The 20,460-nt window shown below is 29.8% G+C and overlaps 1 protein-coding gene across 1 annotated transcript; it reads left to right on the top strand.

The window, feature by feature from the left end:
* The first annotated feature begins 18,798 nt into the window (after positions 1–18,798).
* Positions 18,799–20,228, top strand: LOC119609917. Its single transcript, XM_037964954.1, has 4 exons — positions 18,799–19,156; positions 19,218–19,466; positions 19,524–19,712; positions 19,850–20,228. Exons 1-4 carry the CDS (start codon positions 18,878–18,880, stop codon positions 20,204–20,206), a joined length of 1,074 nt encoding a protein of 357 aa, XP_037820882.1. The 5' UTR covers positions 18,799–18,877; the 3' UTR covers positions 20,207–20,228.
* Positions 20,229–20,460: the final 232 nt, after the last annotated feature.

Raw genomic sequence — 20,460 nt, 5'->3', positions numbered from 1 at the left:
ATAGTCTAGTCTATGGTCTAGTCTATAGTCTACTCTATAGTCTACTCTATAGTCTAGTCTATAGTCTAGTCTATAGTCTAGTCTATAGTCTAGTCTATAGTCTAGTCTATAGTCTAGTCTATAGTCTAGTCTATATTCTAGTCTATAGTCTAGTCTATGGTCTAGTCTATAGTCTAGTCTATATTCTAGTCTATAGTCTAGTCTATATTCTAGTCTATAGTCTAGTCTATAGTCTGATCTATAGTTTATTCTATATAGTAACCAATCTATTCACGCAACACAAAAGAGTACACGTATCTAAAATAGTGTTAAAACTGTATTTGAATTGCTCAAAATTCTTGTTCCATTTTAATATTTAGATAAAACAATATAGCAACTAAAAAAAATATGAAAATTTCTGTGCTATGTCAGTCATTTAGTTTTGAAATTCTTCTCTTTTAGTACTTTTTGATAGTCTTCTTTTGCACTTTAACTGAAAACAAAATAAAAAAAGTTGTTGCCACTCTTAAGCCAATTAGCAACATTGTTATACTTTTTTAACATTTAGAATTATGTAAAAATCGTTGGTATGTTTGGTGCTTCAAAGATTTTGCTACGGATTTTTTCCGAACATATAAATTCTATGATTGAGCTCCAGACTTAATGCTATTTTAGAATCAAGAAACAAAGCATAAAGGATACGAATATAATTATAACCACACACCTTTATACAGATCACAATGAAGTTGAGAATGATTGATGGCTTATATTGTTCGGTGCTGACGTTTCTACAAATGCCGCCATATTTCTTTTGTTTTTTTTTTTTTTTGTCTATTTTGATGACTATTTTTATATTCCTGCAACAGAACGTAGAGCAAAACGTAAATTTTTTTGTTTTAACATTTTATATTTTTTTCCTTCTTGCACAGCTCACAAAGGTTGAATTTTTTAATTTTTGTTGACAAATGAACTGTAAAGCATGTAAAACTTTTAAGTTGTTTAAAGTGTCTGAGATTTTAAATGGACATACATATTTTTTTAACTAGAAATTGCCAACAGTCAAATGAAGCAACAAGATTTTAAGTTCAAGTTTTTTTAACAAATAAAATGATAAATGATATTTGTGAAGAAAATTTAATTAATTTTTTATTACAGAATCTAAAAACAAAAAACTTAATAAATGCAGAAAAAGCGAAATTTGACATTGTGACGTATGAGCGATATTTAATTAGTTTACATGAGAAAATATTACCTATACGTGTAGGTGTTTTATATTGAAGAAAAGAACCTGAGTTGCACTTTGATTAAATTTAAATAAAATGTATTTATTAATAAAAATGTAATTAAATTATTTAAAGTGAGTGCTTTAGTCTAGGCATTTTATTATCTATAGTCGAGTCCAAGTTATTCTATAGTTGAGTCTATAATCCACATTAAGAGCAAGATATTAGTTAGACTAATCCAATAGACTAAAGTCGAGTATATAGTTCACCGTTTACTCGAAACTGTATTATACCTTATACTATGTGGCCGCTACTATGTCCATAGAGTAAACTATATATAGTCTACTCTTTAGACGAGACTATAGTATACTCAATCGAACATTAGTTATTTAAAACAAAAACCAATGTATATTTACCTATGTATATTTAAAACCATTTACACACTTACATATTATAAAATATAAACTTATGTAGCAATTAATAAATCAATGTAATCAGAATTTAAATTATCCTGTTGATTTAATCGATTTCAATTAAAACGAGGGTGCCGAAAAAATATGATTTTTTTCGCACATAAAATAAAGTAAAAACTTAAATAATATTTTGTGAATAAAAATGTTTATCATTTGTATGCTTACAGACACAACAGCGTATGATGTCCAGCAAATTAAAAAGCTATTTTACTATGCACTAGCAGGTTGTGTATGCTGATGGTGGGAGAAAAATAGCCATCAATGAAATCAAAATATTTATAAACATATTTACACCAAAACTTCATTTTGCTCAACTGAATGTGGGATTTATTTTTTTTAGTTTTACAAAATTTACACAATTTTAATAATTCCTAAGGGAAGCAGAGATATAATAAATAATATAGGGGGTGGCGATAAATCTATGGCCTTAAGCAAACACAACATTATACTTTCTTAACCAAAAATAATTATATTATAGAACTGACATTTATAAAGAGAAAATCAAAATTTGCCACATTCAGAAATCATTTATTTTCACCTCCAATATTAAACAAACACCATATGAAATTGAATAGTCGTAGCTGCATGGACAAAATGAAATAGTGCATGTGATTATATGAGTGTGTGGCAAATATAAAAATTTGTTAAATGTAAAATTGTTGTTTACATTATGGGCACATTTTAATGGTAATACCCACTTGTGGGAGTCCTGTCATATTGAAATTGGAAAATATGTAAAACAAAAAATGACTACATACAATTGCACAATTGTCAGCACATTGGCATTCGGAATTATTTTAATATTTTTGGTAAATTATTACAGATTTTCATTTATCAACTAGTGCCATGTAACGATTTTCAAGTGTACATGCAATTACTGCAAGGGAATTTGGGATTCTAAATAGAACCAACTACACTGAATAGACAAAGAAATTCTCAACCACAGGCTATAGACTAGAGCAAAAACTATACTTTAGACTAGCGTATATACTAGACTATAGACAATAGACTATAGACTAGAATATAGACTGGAATATAAAATAGACAATAGACTAGACCATAGGAGTTAAATATTGAGATTTCATAGCACGCGTGATAGGGTAAGAAAATTCTGCTGACGCTAAGTTGATACACTATAGGTTTATTTCTTCTTCTTCATATAATGAGCAATATCAGTTGGTTTGCTCTCAACTTGAAAAACAAAATCAAATCAGTTGCTGATCAGCACTTGTTAAAGCAAGGTCCGTGAGCAACTTTTTTTAAAAAACACACAGAAATACAACAACAAAATTTCGAGAAAGCCGAATTAGTGTAGAGAACAGTTGATAGTTCTTTATATAAAGACTTTGATATATGTACGCTGGCTGTCAAAATACATAATAAATATTTGACAGTTAGCATATACACTATAGTTTGTAGTCATTTTATTAGCACACTTTTATTTTGAAACGAATTCTGTTCTCTGCTGCTTTACCAACACAAATAAAACTATGGTAGTATGTGTTTGAGCTCCACCAGACTAGACTATAGACTGGACCATAGACTAGACTATAGACTAGACTATAGACTAGACTATAGACAAGACTATAGACTACTATAGACTAGACTATAGACTAGACTATAGACTAGACTATAGACTAGACTATAGACTAGACTATAGACTAGACTATAGACTAGACTATAGACTAGACTATAGACTAGACTATAGACTAGACTATAGACTAGACTATAGACTAGACTATAGACTAGACTATAGACTAGACTATAGACTAGACTATAGACTAGACTATAGACTAGACTATAGACTAGACTATAGAGTAGACTAACAGACTAGACTATAGACTAGACTATAGACTAGACTACAGACTAGACTATAGACTAGACTATAGACTAGACTATAGACTAGACTATAGACGAGACTATAGACTAGACTATAGACTAGACTATAGACTAGACTATAGAATAGACTATAGACTAGACTATAGACTAGACTATAGACTAGACTATAGACTAGACTATAGACTAGACTATAGACTAGACTATAGACTAGACTATAGACTAGACTATAGACTAGACTATAGACTAGACTATAGACTAGACTATAGACTAGACTATAGACTAGACTATAGACTAGACTATAGACTAGACTATAGACTAGACTATAGACTAGACTATAGACTAGACTATAGACTAGACTATAGACTAGACTATAGACTAGACTATAGGACTAGACTATAGACTAGACTATAGACTAGACTATAGACTAGACTATAGACTAGACTATAGACTAGACTATAGACTAGACTATAGACTAGACTATAGACTAGACACTATAGACTAGACTATAGACAAGACTATAGACTAGACACTATAGACTAGACAATAGACTAGACTATAGACTAGACTACAGACTAGACTATAGACTAGACTATAGACTAGACTGTAGACTAGACTATAGACTAGACAATAGACTAGACTATAGACTAGACTATAGATTAGACTATAGACTAGACTATAGACTAGATTATAGACTAGACTATAGACTAGACTATAGACTAGACTATATAGACTAGACTATAGACCCAACTATAGACTAGACTATAGACTAGACTATAGACTAGACTATAGACTAGACTATAGACTAGACTATAGACTAGACTATAGACTAGACTATAGACTAGACTATAGACTAGACTATAGACTAGACTATAGACTAGACTATAGACTAGACTATAGACTAGACTATATACTAGACCATAGACTAGACTATAGACTAGACTATAGACTAGACTATAGACTAGACTATAGACTAGACTATAGACTAGACTATAGACTAGACTATAGACTAGACTATAGACTAGACTATAGACTAGACTATAGACTAGACTATAGACTAGACTATAGACTAGACTATAGACTAGACTATAGACTAGACTATAGACTAGACTATAGACTAGACTATAGACTAGACTATAGACTAGACTATAGACTAGACTATAGACTAGACTATAGACTAGACTATAGACTAGACTATAGACTATAGACTAGACTATAGACTAGACTATAGACTAGACTAAGACTAGACTATAGACTAGACTATAGACTAGACTATAGACTAGACTACGAACTAGACTATAGACTATAGACTATAGACTATAGACTATAGACTATAGACTATAGACTATAGACTATGAGACGATAGACTATAGACTATATACATAGACTAGACTAGACTAACTAGACTAGCTAGACTAGACTAGACTAGACTAGACTAGACTATAGACTAGACTAGACTAGACCTAGACTAGACGACTAGACTAGACTAGACTAGACTAGACTAGACTAGACTAGACTATAGACTAGACTAGACTAGACTATAGACTAGACTAGAGACTAGACTAGAGACTAGACTATAGACTAGACTATAGACTAGACATAGACTAGACTATAGACTAGACTATAGACAGACTATAGACTAGACTATAGACTAGACTATAGACTAGACTATAGACTAGACTATAGACTAGACTAGAGAGACTAGACTAGACTAGATAGACTATAGACTAGACTAGACTAGACTATAGACTAGACTATAGACTAGACTATAGACTAGACTATAGACTAGACTATAGACTAGACTATAGACTAGACTATAGACTAGACTATAGACTAGACTATAGACTAGACTATAGACTAGACTATAGACTAGACTATAGACTAGACTATAGACTAGACTATAGACTAGACTATAGACGGACTATAGACTAGACTATAGACGAGACTATAGACTAGACTATAGACTAGACTATAGACTAGACTATAGACTAGACTATAGACTAGACTATAGACTAGACTATAGACTAGACTATAGACTAGACTATAGACTAGACTATAGACTAGACTAGACGACTATAGACTAGACTATAGACTAGACTATAGACTAGACTATAGACTAGACTATGACTAGACTAGACTAGACTATAGACTAGACTATAGACTAGACTATAGACTAGACTATAGACTAGACTATAGACTAGACTATAGACTATTACTAGACTATAGACTAGACTATAGACATACTAGACTAGACTATAGACTAGACTATAGACTAACTATCAGACTAGACTATAGACTAGAACTATAGACGAGACTATAGACTAGACTATAGACTAGACTATAGACTAGACTATAGACAGACTATAGAGTACTAGACGACTATACTAGACTATAGACTAACTACTAGACTAGACTAGGCTAGACTAAACCAGGCTGGGCTAAACTAGACTAGACTAGGCTATAGACTAGACTAGACTATAGAGTAGACTAGACTATAGACTAGACTGTAGACTAGACTATAGACTAGACTATAGACTAGACTATAGACTAGACTATAGACTAGACTATAGCTAGACTATAGACTAGACTATAGACTAGACTAGACTATAGACTATAGACTATAGACTAGACTAGACTATAGAGTAGACTAGACTATAGACTAGACTATAGAGTAGACTAGACTATAGACTGGACTATAGAACTGGCCTATAGACTAGCCTATAGACTAGACTATAGACTATCCTATAGACTAGCATATAGACTAGACTATCCTATAGACTAGCCTATAGACTAGACTATAGACTAGACTAATGACTGCAAATTGTATTATAGATTTCAAGTAGATGCATAGACTAGATTAAACTGTAGACGAGTCCCTAAAAGAACTATTTGCAAGTCTATATATCATATATAGGCTAGGCATAAATAAGTATATTATTTTGTTGGTCCCGTTGTTACTTACTATGATAATCTACTACTGTTTTCCGTATATTGAAATCTCGATAACTTGAAAAATTTTGTAAATGAATTGCAGTTATTGTCGACAGGATATTTCAATATTATGTTTTTCTTTTTATATACATATATGCATGTTAACCCAACCACCCGATACAAAACTCACACACAAACACTTACAACGTTATACATGTATATGTAACGACTTATTGCAGCATAAGCTTTACATCTGTACTCTACACAAACAATTGCACAAGTAAGTACCGACTTGTGTTTGTTTGAAAGTTTCTCTTCATGTTTTTAAACAAGAGTGTATAAACATTCAATTGTCACAATATGTAAAAGCATAAATATGTATAGAACTTGTACATATATATGTGTTCATGCTTATGTGTTTATTTCATTTTGTCCTGCTTTCCATGTGTTTATTTACATTTACTGCAAGTGTTTTTGTTTAAATGAGTGGGAGTTGATGCACTGTTAGTGTAGGATATACAGACAGATGTGCATATTTGTTGTTTGGTCTTGTTTTGCATGTGGTTACAAATAAAATTTACTCTTGTTTGTAAGGATAGAGCTGCACAGGAAAATACATATAAGCATAAATGTCCAAAATATAGTTGTATCGATAAATGGAGAGGTCAGTCTTGAAAGTTTGTGCAAACTTTCAAATTATATTAATTAAAATTTGAAAGTGTAGATACAGTAAAGTGTATTATCAAAATGGCACTACCTTTTAGATATTACTACTAAAACAGTAATCAAATTTTAAAGTCTTTAAGATATGTAATTGAATATTTATGAATTTTAATCCTAAGCTCGCATTTTCATACTTATATGTGTATGCCTGATTAAATGAATATACCAGGCGTTTTAAATTCAGATTTAATCGTCTGCAATAATATTATTTTTTGTCGAATTTGCATATCTCTGGCTACACGCAAGGACACTTGTTGGTTAAGCAATGACAACAACAACACTAACAAGAATTGCAATAATAATAACAATAATAACACAAGCAACAATAACATCATCAATGACCAGTAAAACGGAAAGACAACTGTGGTTTCTACTATTTTAAAGAACAGCAGCACCATATGTACTTTATTTATACTTTTACATGTTTGTTTATCTTTTACTTTATTTATTTAGCCTTGTTTCTTTTTTGATTGGCATTTTATTTTAAATCTTTTTCGAATTTTCTTGAAGGAATTACGGTGCGTATGAGAAATATTCATACAAACCAAATGATTGCGGAATAAAAGAATTGTTTACATCTTTTTTAAAATATTGAAAAACTGGGACCGGGACCTGCAAAAGAAAACTAATTCTAGTTCAGTTCTAGTTCCGTTCTAGTTCAGTTCTAGTTCAGTTCTAGTTCAGTTCTAGTTCAGTTCTAGTTCAGTTCTAGTTCAGTTCTAGTTCAGTTCTAGTTCAGTTCTAGTTCAGTTCTAGTTCAGTTCTAGTTCAGTTCTAGTTCAGTTAGTCAGTTCTAGTTCAGTTCTAGTTCAGTTCTAGTTCAGTTCTAGTTCAGTTCTAGTTCAGTTCTAGTTCAGTTCTAGTTCAGTTCTAGTTCAGTTCTAGTTCAGTTCTAGTTCAGTTCTAGTTCAGTTCTAGTTCAGTTCTAGTTCAGTTCTAGTTCAGTTCTAGTTCAGTTCTAGTTCAGTTCTAGTTCAGTTCTAGTTCAGTTCTAGTTCAGTTCTAGTTCAGTTCTAGTTCAGTTCTAGTTCAGTTCTAGTTCAGTTCTAGTTCAGTTCTAGTTCAGTTCTAGTTCAGTTCTAGTTCAGTTCTAGTTCAGTTCTAGTTCAGTTCTAGTTCAGTTCTAGTTCAGTTCAGTTCTAGTTCAGTTCTAGTTCAGTTCTAGTTCAGTTCTAGTTCAGTTCTAGTTCAGTTCTAGTTCAGTTCTAGTTCAGTTCTAGTTCAGTTCTAGTTCAGTTCTAGTTCAGTTCTAGTTCAGTTCTAGTTCAGTTCTAGTTCAGTTCTAGTTCAGTTCTAGTTCAGTTCTAGTTCAGTTCTAGTTCAGTTCTAGTTCAGTTCTAGTTCAGTTCTAGTTCAGTTCTAGTTCAGTTCTAGTTCAGTTCTAGTTCAGTTCTAGTTCAATTTTAGTTCAGTTCTAGTTCAGTTCTAGTTCAGTTCTAGTTCAGTTCTAGTTCAGTTCTAGTTCAGTTCTAGTTCAGTTCTAGTTCAGTTCTAGTTCAGTTCTAGTTCAGTTCTAGTTCAGTTCTAGTTCAGTTCTAGTTCAGTTCTAGTTCAGTTCTAGTTCAGTTCTAGTTCAGTTCTAGTTCAGTTCTAGTTCAGTTCTAGTTCAGTTCTAGTTCAGTTCTAGTTCAGTTCTAGTTCAGTTCTAGTTCAGTTCTAGTTCAGTTCTAGTTCAGTTCTAGTTCAGTTCTAGTTCAGTTCTAGTTCAGTTCTAGTTCAGTTCTAGTTCAGTTCTAGGTTCAGTTCTAGTTCAGTTCTAGTTCAGTTCTAGTTCAGTTCTAGTTCAGTTCTAGTTCAGTTCTAGTTCAGTTCTAGTTCAGTTCTAGTTCAGTTCTAGTTCAGTTCTAGTTCAGTTCTAGTTCAGTTCTAGTTCAGTTCTAGTTCGGTTCTAGTTCAGTTCTAGTTCAGTTCTAGTTCAGTTCTAGTTCAGTTCTAGTTCAGTTCTAGTTCAGTTCTAGTTCAGTTCTAGTTCAGTTCTAGTTCAGTTCTAGTTCAGTTCTAGTTCAGTTCTAGTTCAGTTCTAGTTCAGTTCTAGTTCAGTTCTAGTTCAGTTCTAGTTCAGTTCTAGTTCAGTTCTAGTTCAGTTCTAGTTCAGTTCTAGTTCAGTTCTAGTTCAGTTCTAGTTCAGTTCTAGTTTAGTTCTAGTTCAGTTCTAGTTCAGTTCTAGTTCAGTTCTAGTTCAGTTCTAGTTCAGTTCTAGTTCAGTTCTAGTTCAGTTCTAGTTCAGTTCTAGTTCAGTTCTAGTTCAGTTCTAGTTCAGTTCTAGTTCAGTTCTAGTTCAGTTCTAGTTCAGTTCTAGTTCAGTTCTAGTTCAGTTCTAGTTCAGTTCTAGTTCAGTTCTAGTTCAGTTCTAGTTCAGTTCTAGTTCAGTTCTAGTTCAGTTCTAGTTCAGTTCTAGTTCAGTTCTAGTTCAGTTCTAGTTCAGTTCTAGTTCAGTTCTAGTTCAGTTCTAATTCAGTTCTAGTTCAGTTCTAGTTCAGTTCTAGTTCAGTTCTAGTTCAGTTCTAGTTCAGTTCTAATTCAGTTCTAGTTCAGTTCTAGTTCAGTTCTAGTTCAGTTCTAGTTCAGTTCTAGTTCAGTTCTAGTTCAGTTCTAGTTCAGTTCTAGTTCAGTTCTAGTTCAGTTCTAGTTCATAGTTCATTTTGGTTCAGTTCTAGTTCAGTTCTAGTTCAGTTCTAGTTCAGTTCTAGTTCTAGTTCAGTTCTAGTTCAGTTCTAGTTCAGTTCTAGTTCAGTTCTAGTTCAGTTCTAGTTCAGTTCTAGTTCAGTTCTAGTTCAGTTCTAGTTGAGTTCTAGTTCAGTTCTAGTTCAGATCTAGTTCAGTTCTAGTTCAGTTCTAGTTCAGTTCTAGTTCAGTTCTAGTTCAGTTCTAGTCTGAATCTATTAAGCTGTTAAAATATTCTATACTAAAAAGTTTTAAAAAACATTGTAGCGTCTCCTACCTACGTCTAAGTAATTTAAAGCAAACATCTCTTATACGCTACATTTAAAAACCATTAAACAACATTTAAACACATTTTAAATTATGTTTCAACGCATTTTAAAAACTCCTAATAAAATTATAAAAAAAGAGAAAAACACAGGAAATCAAAGTAATAAAATAATCGAATTAAGTTTAAATGACTGCACAGACAAATAAACAACAACTAAATAAATTTTTTAAAAACAAACATTAAAACTTTATTTTGTAATAAAAATTTTAAATTTAAAACTGATTTTTAAAACAAGCATAAAAAACACTAAAAAAATCATACAAATAAATTTAAAATAATTTCCTAACCACACAATGAACATAAGGGCACAAAGCATAAATAAATATAAAAAACTCTAATACCAACATCAAAAGGTAATTGTGCTGAAAATCATGGTAAAAAATGTTTAAACAAATTCTTGTAAATTGATGTCACTAAAACGCACAAACAAATAGCGGGCCAAGTACCGAAAGAGAGAACATGGGGTGGTGGAGGATATTACAAGGATAAACTTTAGCTCAAACAGGAAAAAATATTTTAAAGGAGCTCTTTTATGCTTTGTCTTTTACAAAGATAAGAAAGAATTTTTAATATTTTAATGTGAGTTAAAAGTTGGGAGAAGATGAGCAAATATGTGTGTGTCAGGACTTTGCTTTTATTAAAAAGAATTTGCTAAAATTTTATTAAAAAATTATTATTTTGCAATAAAATAATATTATAAAAACATTTGTCATTTTTTTCCACTGCTAGCTAAGCGAGGGTAGTTCTTGCTACACATGACATTTGACATGTTATGAAAATTTTTGTGAAAAAGTATCAGTAACAAAAACAACACCTGTACCTGAATGAAAAAAAAAAAAAATTTGTTTTTCTTTATTTCATTTTATTTGCTAGACTTTTTGGCAAACAAAGAAGACGTGGTTTTATTAAATATACATCAGCTCTAAACAGACAGTAAACTGTCTGTTTCGTCTCCCCCTAACATCTGTCTGTTTATAAATCTCCTTGTCTTTAGCTGCTTAAATATACAATTTTCGTTTTTTTTAATAATCTTAGCAAAAAAGTGAGCAAAAATTAACTTCAAGTCAAGTAAATCAGCATGACTTAAAAACACAATAAGAAAAGTAAAATTCACAGATTTCATTTACAAAACTTTTGGGCAATTTAGTTGAACATTTCACACGTTTATGACATTTTGATTTATTTATGATTCTAAGACAAAAATGTGAGAAGAATTTTTTTTTGGAGATTTTTTGCCAGCACGCTACAGAATGGTATAATGGTATAATACTACAATTTATTAAAATTTAAAATTTCGTTTTAGCTCAACCAAAAGGATTGAATGAGAAATTGAAGTTGGGTGCTTAGCCTATTTCACGGTGCATCAGTCTTTTAACCGCAACTTACTGTTCTCGCGAATTCGGGATAGCCACTACGTGGATCCCGAAGGAACCTCAACCAACTGACCAGACAGCACAAGTCCTGCGGGCAAATGTGTCAAATATGTCAATGTCAAATCGTTCAAAGTACTAGCCGAGGAGTGAAATGACATCAACAGTTTATAGTCACGGCAAACTAGAGGTACTGGTAGCACCTCTTTACCCCGGGATTGCAATACACCAAGATGAGGGTCTTTCATCAAGGAAACATGCCCCGGGGGGAGATTGAATGAGACAATAGAACCAAGGCATAATCGATGTTGGGCGCTATGTTGCAGAACCATAGTCCGGAAATGGGTATTTTAGTTCAGTTATGATACGTTGGCTTTATAAAGACTTAACTAGACCAATTATAAATTACGCTTCAATATTTTGGTGGACTGCTTTGTTCGAAAAGTGCAACAAATGCCATTAGAGGTATATGTTGCTAAAATAACTTAAGAGGAGAGTCATATCACTACCACAAAGCTTTACAAACATTGCTGGATATATACCCTACGCGGTTAAGATACATACATATATATTAAACATATTTGACACAAACGTTAAACTAGACATATTACATGCATATACTCAATCACATACCATAAATCACATAAAGATATTTTCCAAATTTGTCCATAAAAAGAGAAAATATTAAAAATTTTTCTATAAAAAGAGAACTTTTCGATAAATGTTCCTTATAAAGAGAAATTTGTAAAAAGTTTTCTATGTTAGTTAGTTAGTTGGTTAGTTAGTTAGTTAGTTAGTAGTTAGTTAGTTAGTTGTTAGTAGTAGTTAGTAGTAGTTAGTAGTTAGTTAGTTAGTTAGTTAGTTAGTTAGTTAGTTAGTTAGTTAGTTAGTTAGTTAGTTAGTTAGTAGTTCGTTAGTTAGTTAGTTAGTTAGTTAGTTAGTTAGTTAGTTAGTTAGTAGTAGTTAGTTAGTAGTAGTTAGTTAGTTAGTTAGTTAGTTAGTTAGTTAGTTCGTTAGTTAGTTAGTTAGTTAGTTGTAGTTAGTTAGTTAGTTAGTTAGTTAGTTAGTTAGTAGTGTTAGTTAGTTAGTTAGTTAGTTAGTTAGTTAGTTAGTTAGTTAGTTAGTTAGTTAGTTAGTCAGTTAGTTAGTTAGTTAGTTAGTAGTTAGTTAGTTAGTTAGTTAGTTAGTTAGTTAGTTAGTTAGTTAGTTAGAGTTAGTTCGTTAGTTAGTTAGTAGTTAGTAGTTAGTTAGTTAGTTAGTAGTTAGTTAGTTAAGTTTGTAGATAGTTAGTTAGTAGTTAGTTAGTTAGTTATGTGAGTTAGTAGTTAGTTAGTTAGTTAGTTAGTTAGTTAGTAGTTAGTTAGTTATTTAGTTAGTTAGTTAGTTAGTAGTAGTTAGCTAGTTAGTTAGTTAGTAGTTAGTAGTTAGTAGTTAGTTAGTAGTAGTTAGTTAGTTAGTTAGTGTAGTTAGTTAGTTAGGTTCGTTAGTTAGTTAGTTAGTTAGTAGTAGTTAGCTAGTTAGTTAGTTAGTTAGTTAGTTAGTTAGTTAGTTTAGTTAGTAGTTAGTTAGTTAGTTAGTTAGTTAGTTATTATTGTGAAATATGTTATGTACTACATTAGTCGTTATAAGCCTTCAAAATCTCTTTATCCTCCATAGCAAACAAAAACTTTATTTCTCGTCACGCTTTATAACAAATGTTTTATAAATTATTTCCACTTCACACGCCGCTTTCAGACTTACAGCTTTGTCTAACAAACTCCATACAAGATTTCGAACATACATTAACCGAACTCCAAAAAGAAATTAATTTTTGATGTCCCTTTTAAAGGAAATCTATACCCAAGGAACTCATACATATCAAAAGAAAATTCATTATTGCTAAATTTTGTTTTTCTTCTTTTCCATTTACTCTACTAAAACCAAACTAAGCGACGTTTTTCTGATTTCTAACTAAGACTATAGACGTTCAAGTTTAATGCGAAAATGTAGGCTAAAGAAAAGAACAACAACAAAATTTTTTTTTCTAGGATGGGTGTAGTCAATATGTTCATCAAATATTCAAAGTATCTTTGTAATCATTGAACTTTTATTTTAGTTTGTTCGTTTTATGCTCGTCTTGTGTTAATTTTTTTTGGCAGCAAACACAAGTTTTTCCAGAGAAAAGTTTTTTTTTTCTTATTTTATATGATGACTTCAATATTAAACGAGACACATTTAAAATGTTAATATTTGATCGAAAAACTAAAGGAATTAATTAGAAAAGTTTGTTATCAATGCGAAAGATGAGAAATGAAAATAATTTAAATAAAATTCAAAAGTAGTTTATTTAAAAGATTGTAGGTTAATGAGGGAGTGATTAATTTTAACATTTAATGGAATTTTTAAACTTTTGAATTAGTATCTAAAAATTGTTAAATGTTGTTTTTATGAAAAAATCGGAATTAAGATTTCCTAAGCAATGTAAAGAAATGTTTTAACATTGTCACAAACTATACTCTTAAAATTTTTTGTCCTATTAATAAATGTTGTAATAAATCTTTAATCAATTACTACATTATATTAATTTACAATAGCAACTCTTTTAATTAAAATTTTTATAGTCAAATTACTTTATTATTCTTATCATGTATGCACTAGTTTTCTTTATAGTTAAGAAAAAAACTTCCATATTTTATTTACAGCTTTTTAAAGCATACATTTCGCGCATCAAAAGGGGACTCCTTACAACATGAAGAACTTTGATAAAGTACTTAAGTGACAAGCGAACACAAACACATTCTTATTTTAACTACTTTTAGTAACACTTATGGACTTTCATATATACCAGCTAAGGGTAATTTTTAAATAATATGTACGCGTGCATACGTAATAATGTTATATGTGAAATATTGAAAAATGATAGCACGCGCTCGTAAAGATTTGTGGAATATTCTTAATCAGACCACGTAAAGAGTAGATATACCCACAACTGTAAGAAAGTTTTACTTATTATAAAAAAATTATTTGCTCTTCTTTTGCTTTTTCATGGGAATAGAAGAAAAAAACTGAAAGGAATTTAAAAAAATAAAATTTGTAGAAAGCATATTAAAATTCTTGGCTAAAAGCTTTTCACATAAATTAAAAGTTTGCCTTCTGTTAACATGTTGTTTTACAGCAAACAGGAACAAGGGGTTAAAAAATGCAATGCTCATCATCAAAATTTTTTTTCTCAAGAAAAACAATTTGACAGAAAACTAGTTAAATTTCTCTAGAAAAAGACAAATATTTGAATGTTTATCAATTTCATAATAACAATTTCTATAAAAGGAAAAAATTTCCGAAATCTTTCTTTAAGAAACACAAATTATCTAAGAAATTCTAAAAATTTTCGATAGGAAAAGAAATGCTTTTTTTAACTTTCCGAAAGTTTTCTTTATAAATTTTCGAAAATTTTCCTAAAAAAAAATTTCGGAAGAAATAAATTTTTAAAAAATATTCTAAAAAGTCTCTGAATGTTTCTTATACAAAAAAGGATACATTTTCAATGAAAAGAGAAATTTTCTGAAAATTTTTTATAAAAAGAGAAATTTTCGAAAATAAGCCATAAAAAGAGAAATCGTCTATAAAAAGAAAAATTTCCCATTTCCAATGTTCTTTAAGAAGTGAAAATTTCTCTTTAAAAAGAGAAATTTACAATAAAAAGAGAAATTTTCTGAAAATTTTGTATAAAAAGAGAAAATTTTCTTTAGAAAAGATCAGAATTATCTTTAAAAATATCTTTTTAAAAAGAGAATTTTTTAATAAAAACAGACATTTTCCATAAAAACAAAAAATTTTCTTTAGAAAAGATAAATTTTCAAAAAATTTTCTTTAGAAAAGATAAATTTTCAAAAAATTCCTTTAGAAAAGATAAACTTTTCAAAAATTCCTTTAGAAAAAATAAACTTTTCAAAAATTCCATAAGAAAATATACATTTTCTTACAATTTCCTTAAGAAAATATACATTTTCTTACAATTTCCTTAAGAAAATATACATTTTCTTACAATTTCCTTTAGAAAATAATAAATTTAACGAAAATTTTCTATAGAAAAGATAAATTTAACGAAAATTTTCTATAGAAAAGAGAAATTTAACGAAAATTTTCTATAGAAAAGAGAAATTTTCCGAAAATTTCCTATAGAAAAGGGAAATTTTCCGAAAATTTCCTATAGAAAAGGGAAATTTTCCGAAAATTTCCTATAGAAAAGGGAAATTTTCCGAAAATTTCCTATAGAAAAGGGAAATTTTCCGAAAATTTCCTATAGAAAAGATAAATTTTCCGAAAATTTCCTATAGAAAAGATAAATTTTCCGAAAATTTCCTATAGAAAAGATAAATTTTCCGAAAATTTACTATAGAAAAGAGAAATTTTCTATAGAAAAGGGAAATTTTCCGAAAATTTCCTATAGAAAAGAGAAATTTTTCGAAAATTTCCTATAGAAAAGAGAAATTTTTCGAAAATTTCCTATAGAAAAGAGAAATTTTTCGAAAATTTCCTATAGAAAAGAGAATTTTTTCGAAAATTTCCTATAGAAAAGAGAAATTTTTCGAAAATTTCCTATAGAAAAGAGAAATTTTTCGAAAATTTCCTATAGAAAAGATAAATTTTCCGAAAATTTCCTATAGAAAAGAGAAATTTTCCGAAAATTTCCTATAGAAAAGAGAAATTTTCCGAAAATTTCCTATAGAAAAGAGAAATTTTCCGAAAATTTCCTATGGAAAAGAGAAATTTTCCGAAAGTTTATTATAGAAAAGAGAAATTTTCCGATTTTTAGAAAAGAGATATTTTCCGAAAATATTCCTATAGATATAAAAGAGAAATTTCCTTTAGAATAGAGAAATTTTCCGAAAATTTCCTATTGAAAAGAGAAAATTTCCGAGAAAAGAGACATTTTCTTAAATTTGTTTATAAAAAGAGAAATTTGTTATAATAAGATAATAAGCTATAAATAAATTTTTTAATAAAAAGAAAAATTGTCTGAAAAGAGTCTTTAAAAAGAGAAATTTCCTATTGTTTTTTCTTTAAGAAGTGAAATTACCTAATAAATTTATATAAAAAGAGAAAAAATTCTTTAGAAAAATATAAATTTTCCAAAAATTTTTTTGAAGAATATTTTTGAAAATTTCTCTTTAACTTAACCTCGATTCAATAGTAGAACAAACATTTAAAATGAAAATTAAACAACCAAACAATAAAAGCTAAATAAATAAGAACACCTTAGTAACTTACAACTACTATTGTTGTCAAGAAAAACAAATACATATGATTATTTACATATAGACAACAGTTATTGTCTATACATTTAAAAAATACAGCTGTAAAGGTAAACAAACTAAACCAAAGCAGAAAAACACTTGTGTGAATCCACTTTTATCAAGTCACCTCTTATTTCTACGGTAGTTTTTCTTATCCTTACGCACGACTAACACTATTGTTGCGACATGCATATAAAATCTTGAATCAAACCAAAACAAATATCTTTATATGTATTAAAAATAAAAAAATACAAATGCTTTAAAAACCCAACACTCTTCTTGGTATTGTGACATTATTGTCAACATGTTTTTTATTAAAAAAAGAAAGAAAAATATTCAAACAACCTGTTTTCACTTGAATGAAAAAAATCTTGAAAGTCTTAGTGGTGTTGGCAATAGTAAGTTGCATGAATGTAGTATTCCTTGTATTATTCCACATTCCTTTTCATTCATGTTGCCGTTTAGTGTTTTGCCTTCCCTTAACAAAGGATTAAATTGTATGTTTGTTTATTTAGTTGTTTTGTTGTTATTGTTGTCATCTTATCCTGCTTGATTTTTGTATCTTCATGTTGACATTTGTTGTTTGTAAAACATTTTACTTGTGTTACGTGTTTTTGTTTTTGTGCATTTATTTATGCAAGTCATGCTTCTTTTGACATTGTTAAGAAATTTGATTTGATTTTATTTCGCACCACATCAACATGACTATTAGTTGAAGAAGACGTTGGTATTGGTTAATATAAAACAATTTAATAAAAAATATATTTTTTTTAGTTAAATTGATTAGCTTTCAAAAATTTAGGGTCATTTTTCATTTCTCAAGAAAAATAAATTTCCTTTAAAAAAGAAAATCTCCTAGAAACTTTCGGAAAATGTTCTATAGAAAAGAGAAATTTTCCGGAAATGTTCTACAGAAAAGAAAAATTTGTCGAAAATGTTCTATAGAAAAGATAAATATTCCGAAAATTTTCTATAGAAAGAGACATTTTCCGCAAATTTCCTATAAAAAAAGTGAAATTTTCCGAAAAATTCCTATAAAAAAGAGAAAATTTCCTAAAGGTTTCTAAAAATTTTCCGAAAATTTTCTATAGAAAAGAGAAATTTTCGGAAAATTTTCTATAGAAAAGAAAAATTTTCGGAAAATTTTCTATAGGAAAGAGAAATTTTCGGAAAATTTTCTATAGGAAAGAGAAATTTTCGGAAAATTTTCTATAGAAAAGAGAAATTTTCGGAAAATTTTCTATAGAAAAGATAAATTTTCCGAAAATTTTCTATAGAAAAGATAAATTTTCCGAAAATTTTCTATAGAAAAGATAAATTTTCCGAAAATTTTCTATAGAAAAGATAAATTTTCAGAAAATTTTCTATAGAAAAGAGAAATTTTCCGAAAATTTTCTATAGAAAACAGAAATTTTCCGAAAATTTTCTATACAGAAAATATAAAATTTCCGAAAATTTTCTATAGAAAAGAGAAATTTTCTATTTAAAAGAAGAATTTTTCAATTCAAATATGTAACTTAATTCTCCGAAAAATATTCTAAAAATTTTATGGAATTTGCTATGAAAACAGATTGTTGATAAAAAATTCTAATAAAAAGAGAAATTTTGATAAAATTTTCTAAATATAAAGAAATTTAAAAGAAAATGTTCACAAGTGGATAAAAGGTACAAACATACATACATGTGTATATGTATATCTGGAAAGCAAAAATAATAAAACAGTTATTTTAGTTTTGTGCAAGCACAAAGAAGTTTAAGCTTATTGCATAAAAAGCTATAAAAGCGTATTGTTTGAGTGTCTATGCTATTCCTTAGGATTCAACTGTTGCTCAAAAGCAAAATATGTTTGTGTACAAATTTAACCTAACATTTTCACAGAGCTTTTTATGTTATTTCCATTGCTACTGTAAAGGACAACATAGTAACAGAAAAGCTCTTACCCGTTATCGACCAAACATTGCTCTAGTTTCAATCGAAGTGTGAAACAACAAGTAACAAAAATTCCATCACATAAAATTAGTTTTCAAACAAATTTTTTCTTTGTAGTTATAATTTTCGTTAAAAATTCTTCTAAATGTCTCTAACGGAAAAGAATTCTTATTGGACGCGAGTTGTAGAGGATATTGAGAGAAAAGCACGCTGGCAAAGCAAAAAGGATGTTATTAGAAAATATGATTTCTCAGTGACATTGCCCAAAAATCTACGTAAACGAGTGGCCAAAATATTACCCTATGAATATGATGAATATGACAAGCATGTATTTATAACTGAATCGGAAATGGAGACACCCATATCCTATGGGGGTGATGATGATGATGAAGAGGAGGAGGGGAAACAAAAAAAGGAAAAGAAGGTGAGTTGGAACTTCTTACAAATTAAAATTAAATTTTAATACATACATTCCTAATTTATAGTCTGACATTTTCAATGAAAGCACCTGCTCGGAAATTGAACATTTGGAACATGAGTACCCCAAATTTGTTTTAAATATGGACAAACCTTTGGAACATAAATCTAAAACTAAAAAAAAACGTAATTGGTGTTCGACCTACATATGCAAACCACGCAAGGAACGTGTTAGATGGGACTCGAAAATCTATGATTTGGAACGTAGCATTTGGGAAAAGACTCTAGACGAACAGGCCGAACAACTTATGGATGCTGTAAGTACAACTTTGGTGTAGTAAAGACAAAAACCTACAATTTATGTTTCTTTGCAGTCTGCTGAACGCTTTACCGAATGGATAAATTCTTTGGGCAGCAATAGAGATTCGGATATTTCCAAGGAAAAGCTAAAAGCTTTATTTTCCATAGAAGGAGACCGCACGCTTTTAGCGTCTATACTAACCGAACCTAAAGAGGTAAAAGCAATTGCTAAAACCGTAGCAGACAAATGGAATTTGCCAGAGGTGAGTAGTATAACAAAGGACACAAAATATTTATGTACACAACCAACCACACCAAAGACAACAACCCTTATGAAATTTTACTAACATTATAACCACCCTTATTTATATATCCTTGAAATGTTACTACTTCCCCCTAGATGGCCATCGAATTGAAATATGAAAACTACATACGTGACCGTTTGAAAAATGTGCCCAAGAAAATTAACACCGTAGCTTTTGGACGGACTATACCGGTAAAAGATAGACCTTGGTTGCCAGCTGATAGCGATGAGCCTATTGCTACTGTTTACCCAGAGGAATTGCTGTCATTGGAAAAACTTTTCAAGGGCATTACACATTTACGTTCGACTAAAGAGTTGGCTGAGTTTTATAAGAAACGTCCTGGTTTGGAGAAGCCTCGCTATTTGGTTTCTGCTGGTTTGTTTAAAAGCAAAACTAAAACACAAGCAAATACGGAAGTTCCCTTATACGAACGTTTGAAATTAAAATATTAGAGAAAGAATTTATTGTCCTTAATAAATTAGCATTAAACTTTTAAAATCTTTTTTCTGCATAACACTAGTTGTACCCTACAACTATAGTGGGGAGGGTATTATACGCTAGTTCAGTTCTAGTTCAGTTCACGTTCATTTCTAGTTCAGTTCTAGTTCAGTTCTAGTTCAGTTCTAGTTCAGTTCTAGTTCAGTTCTAGTTCAGTTCAAGTTCATTTCTAGTTCAGTTCTAGTTTGTTCTAGTTCTGTTCTAGTTC

Source organism: Lucilia sericata, unplaced genomic scaffold (assembly GCF_015586225.1).
Source record: "Lucilia sericata isolate MDLA Ls3-8-SP2 unplaced genomic scaffold, ASM1558622v1 Contig001085F_arrow, whole genome shotgun sequence".
Lineage (NCBI taxonomy): Eukaryota > Metazoa > Arthropoda > Insecta > Diptera > Calliphoridae > Lucilia > Lucilia sericata.
The sequence above is the reverse complement of the archived record's forward strand: the minus strand, read 5'-3'. Positions and strand labels throughout refer to the sequence as shown.

What these genes read in the sequence shown, in the direction of transcription:
- LOC119609917 (XM_037964954.1), top strand. Translation starts at nt 18,878, where the DNA reads ATGTCTCTAACGGAAAAGAATTCTTATTGGACGCGAGTTGTAGAGGAT. An exon ending in AACAAAAAAAGGAAAAGAAG is followed by an intron (nt 19,157 to 19,217) that starts GTGAGTTGGAAC and finishes CCTAATTTATAG; the next exon opens with TCTGACATTTTCAATGAAAG. An exon ending in CCGAACAACTTATGGATGCT is followed by an intron (nt 19,467 to 19,523) that starts GTAAGTACAACT and finishes GTTTCTTTGCAG; the next exon opens with TCTGCTGAACGCTTTACCGA.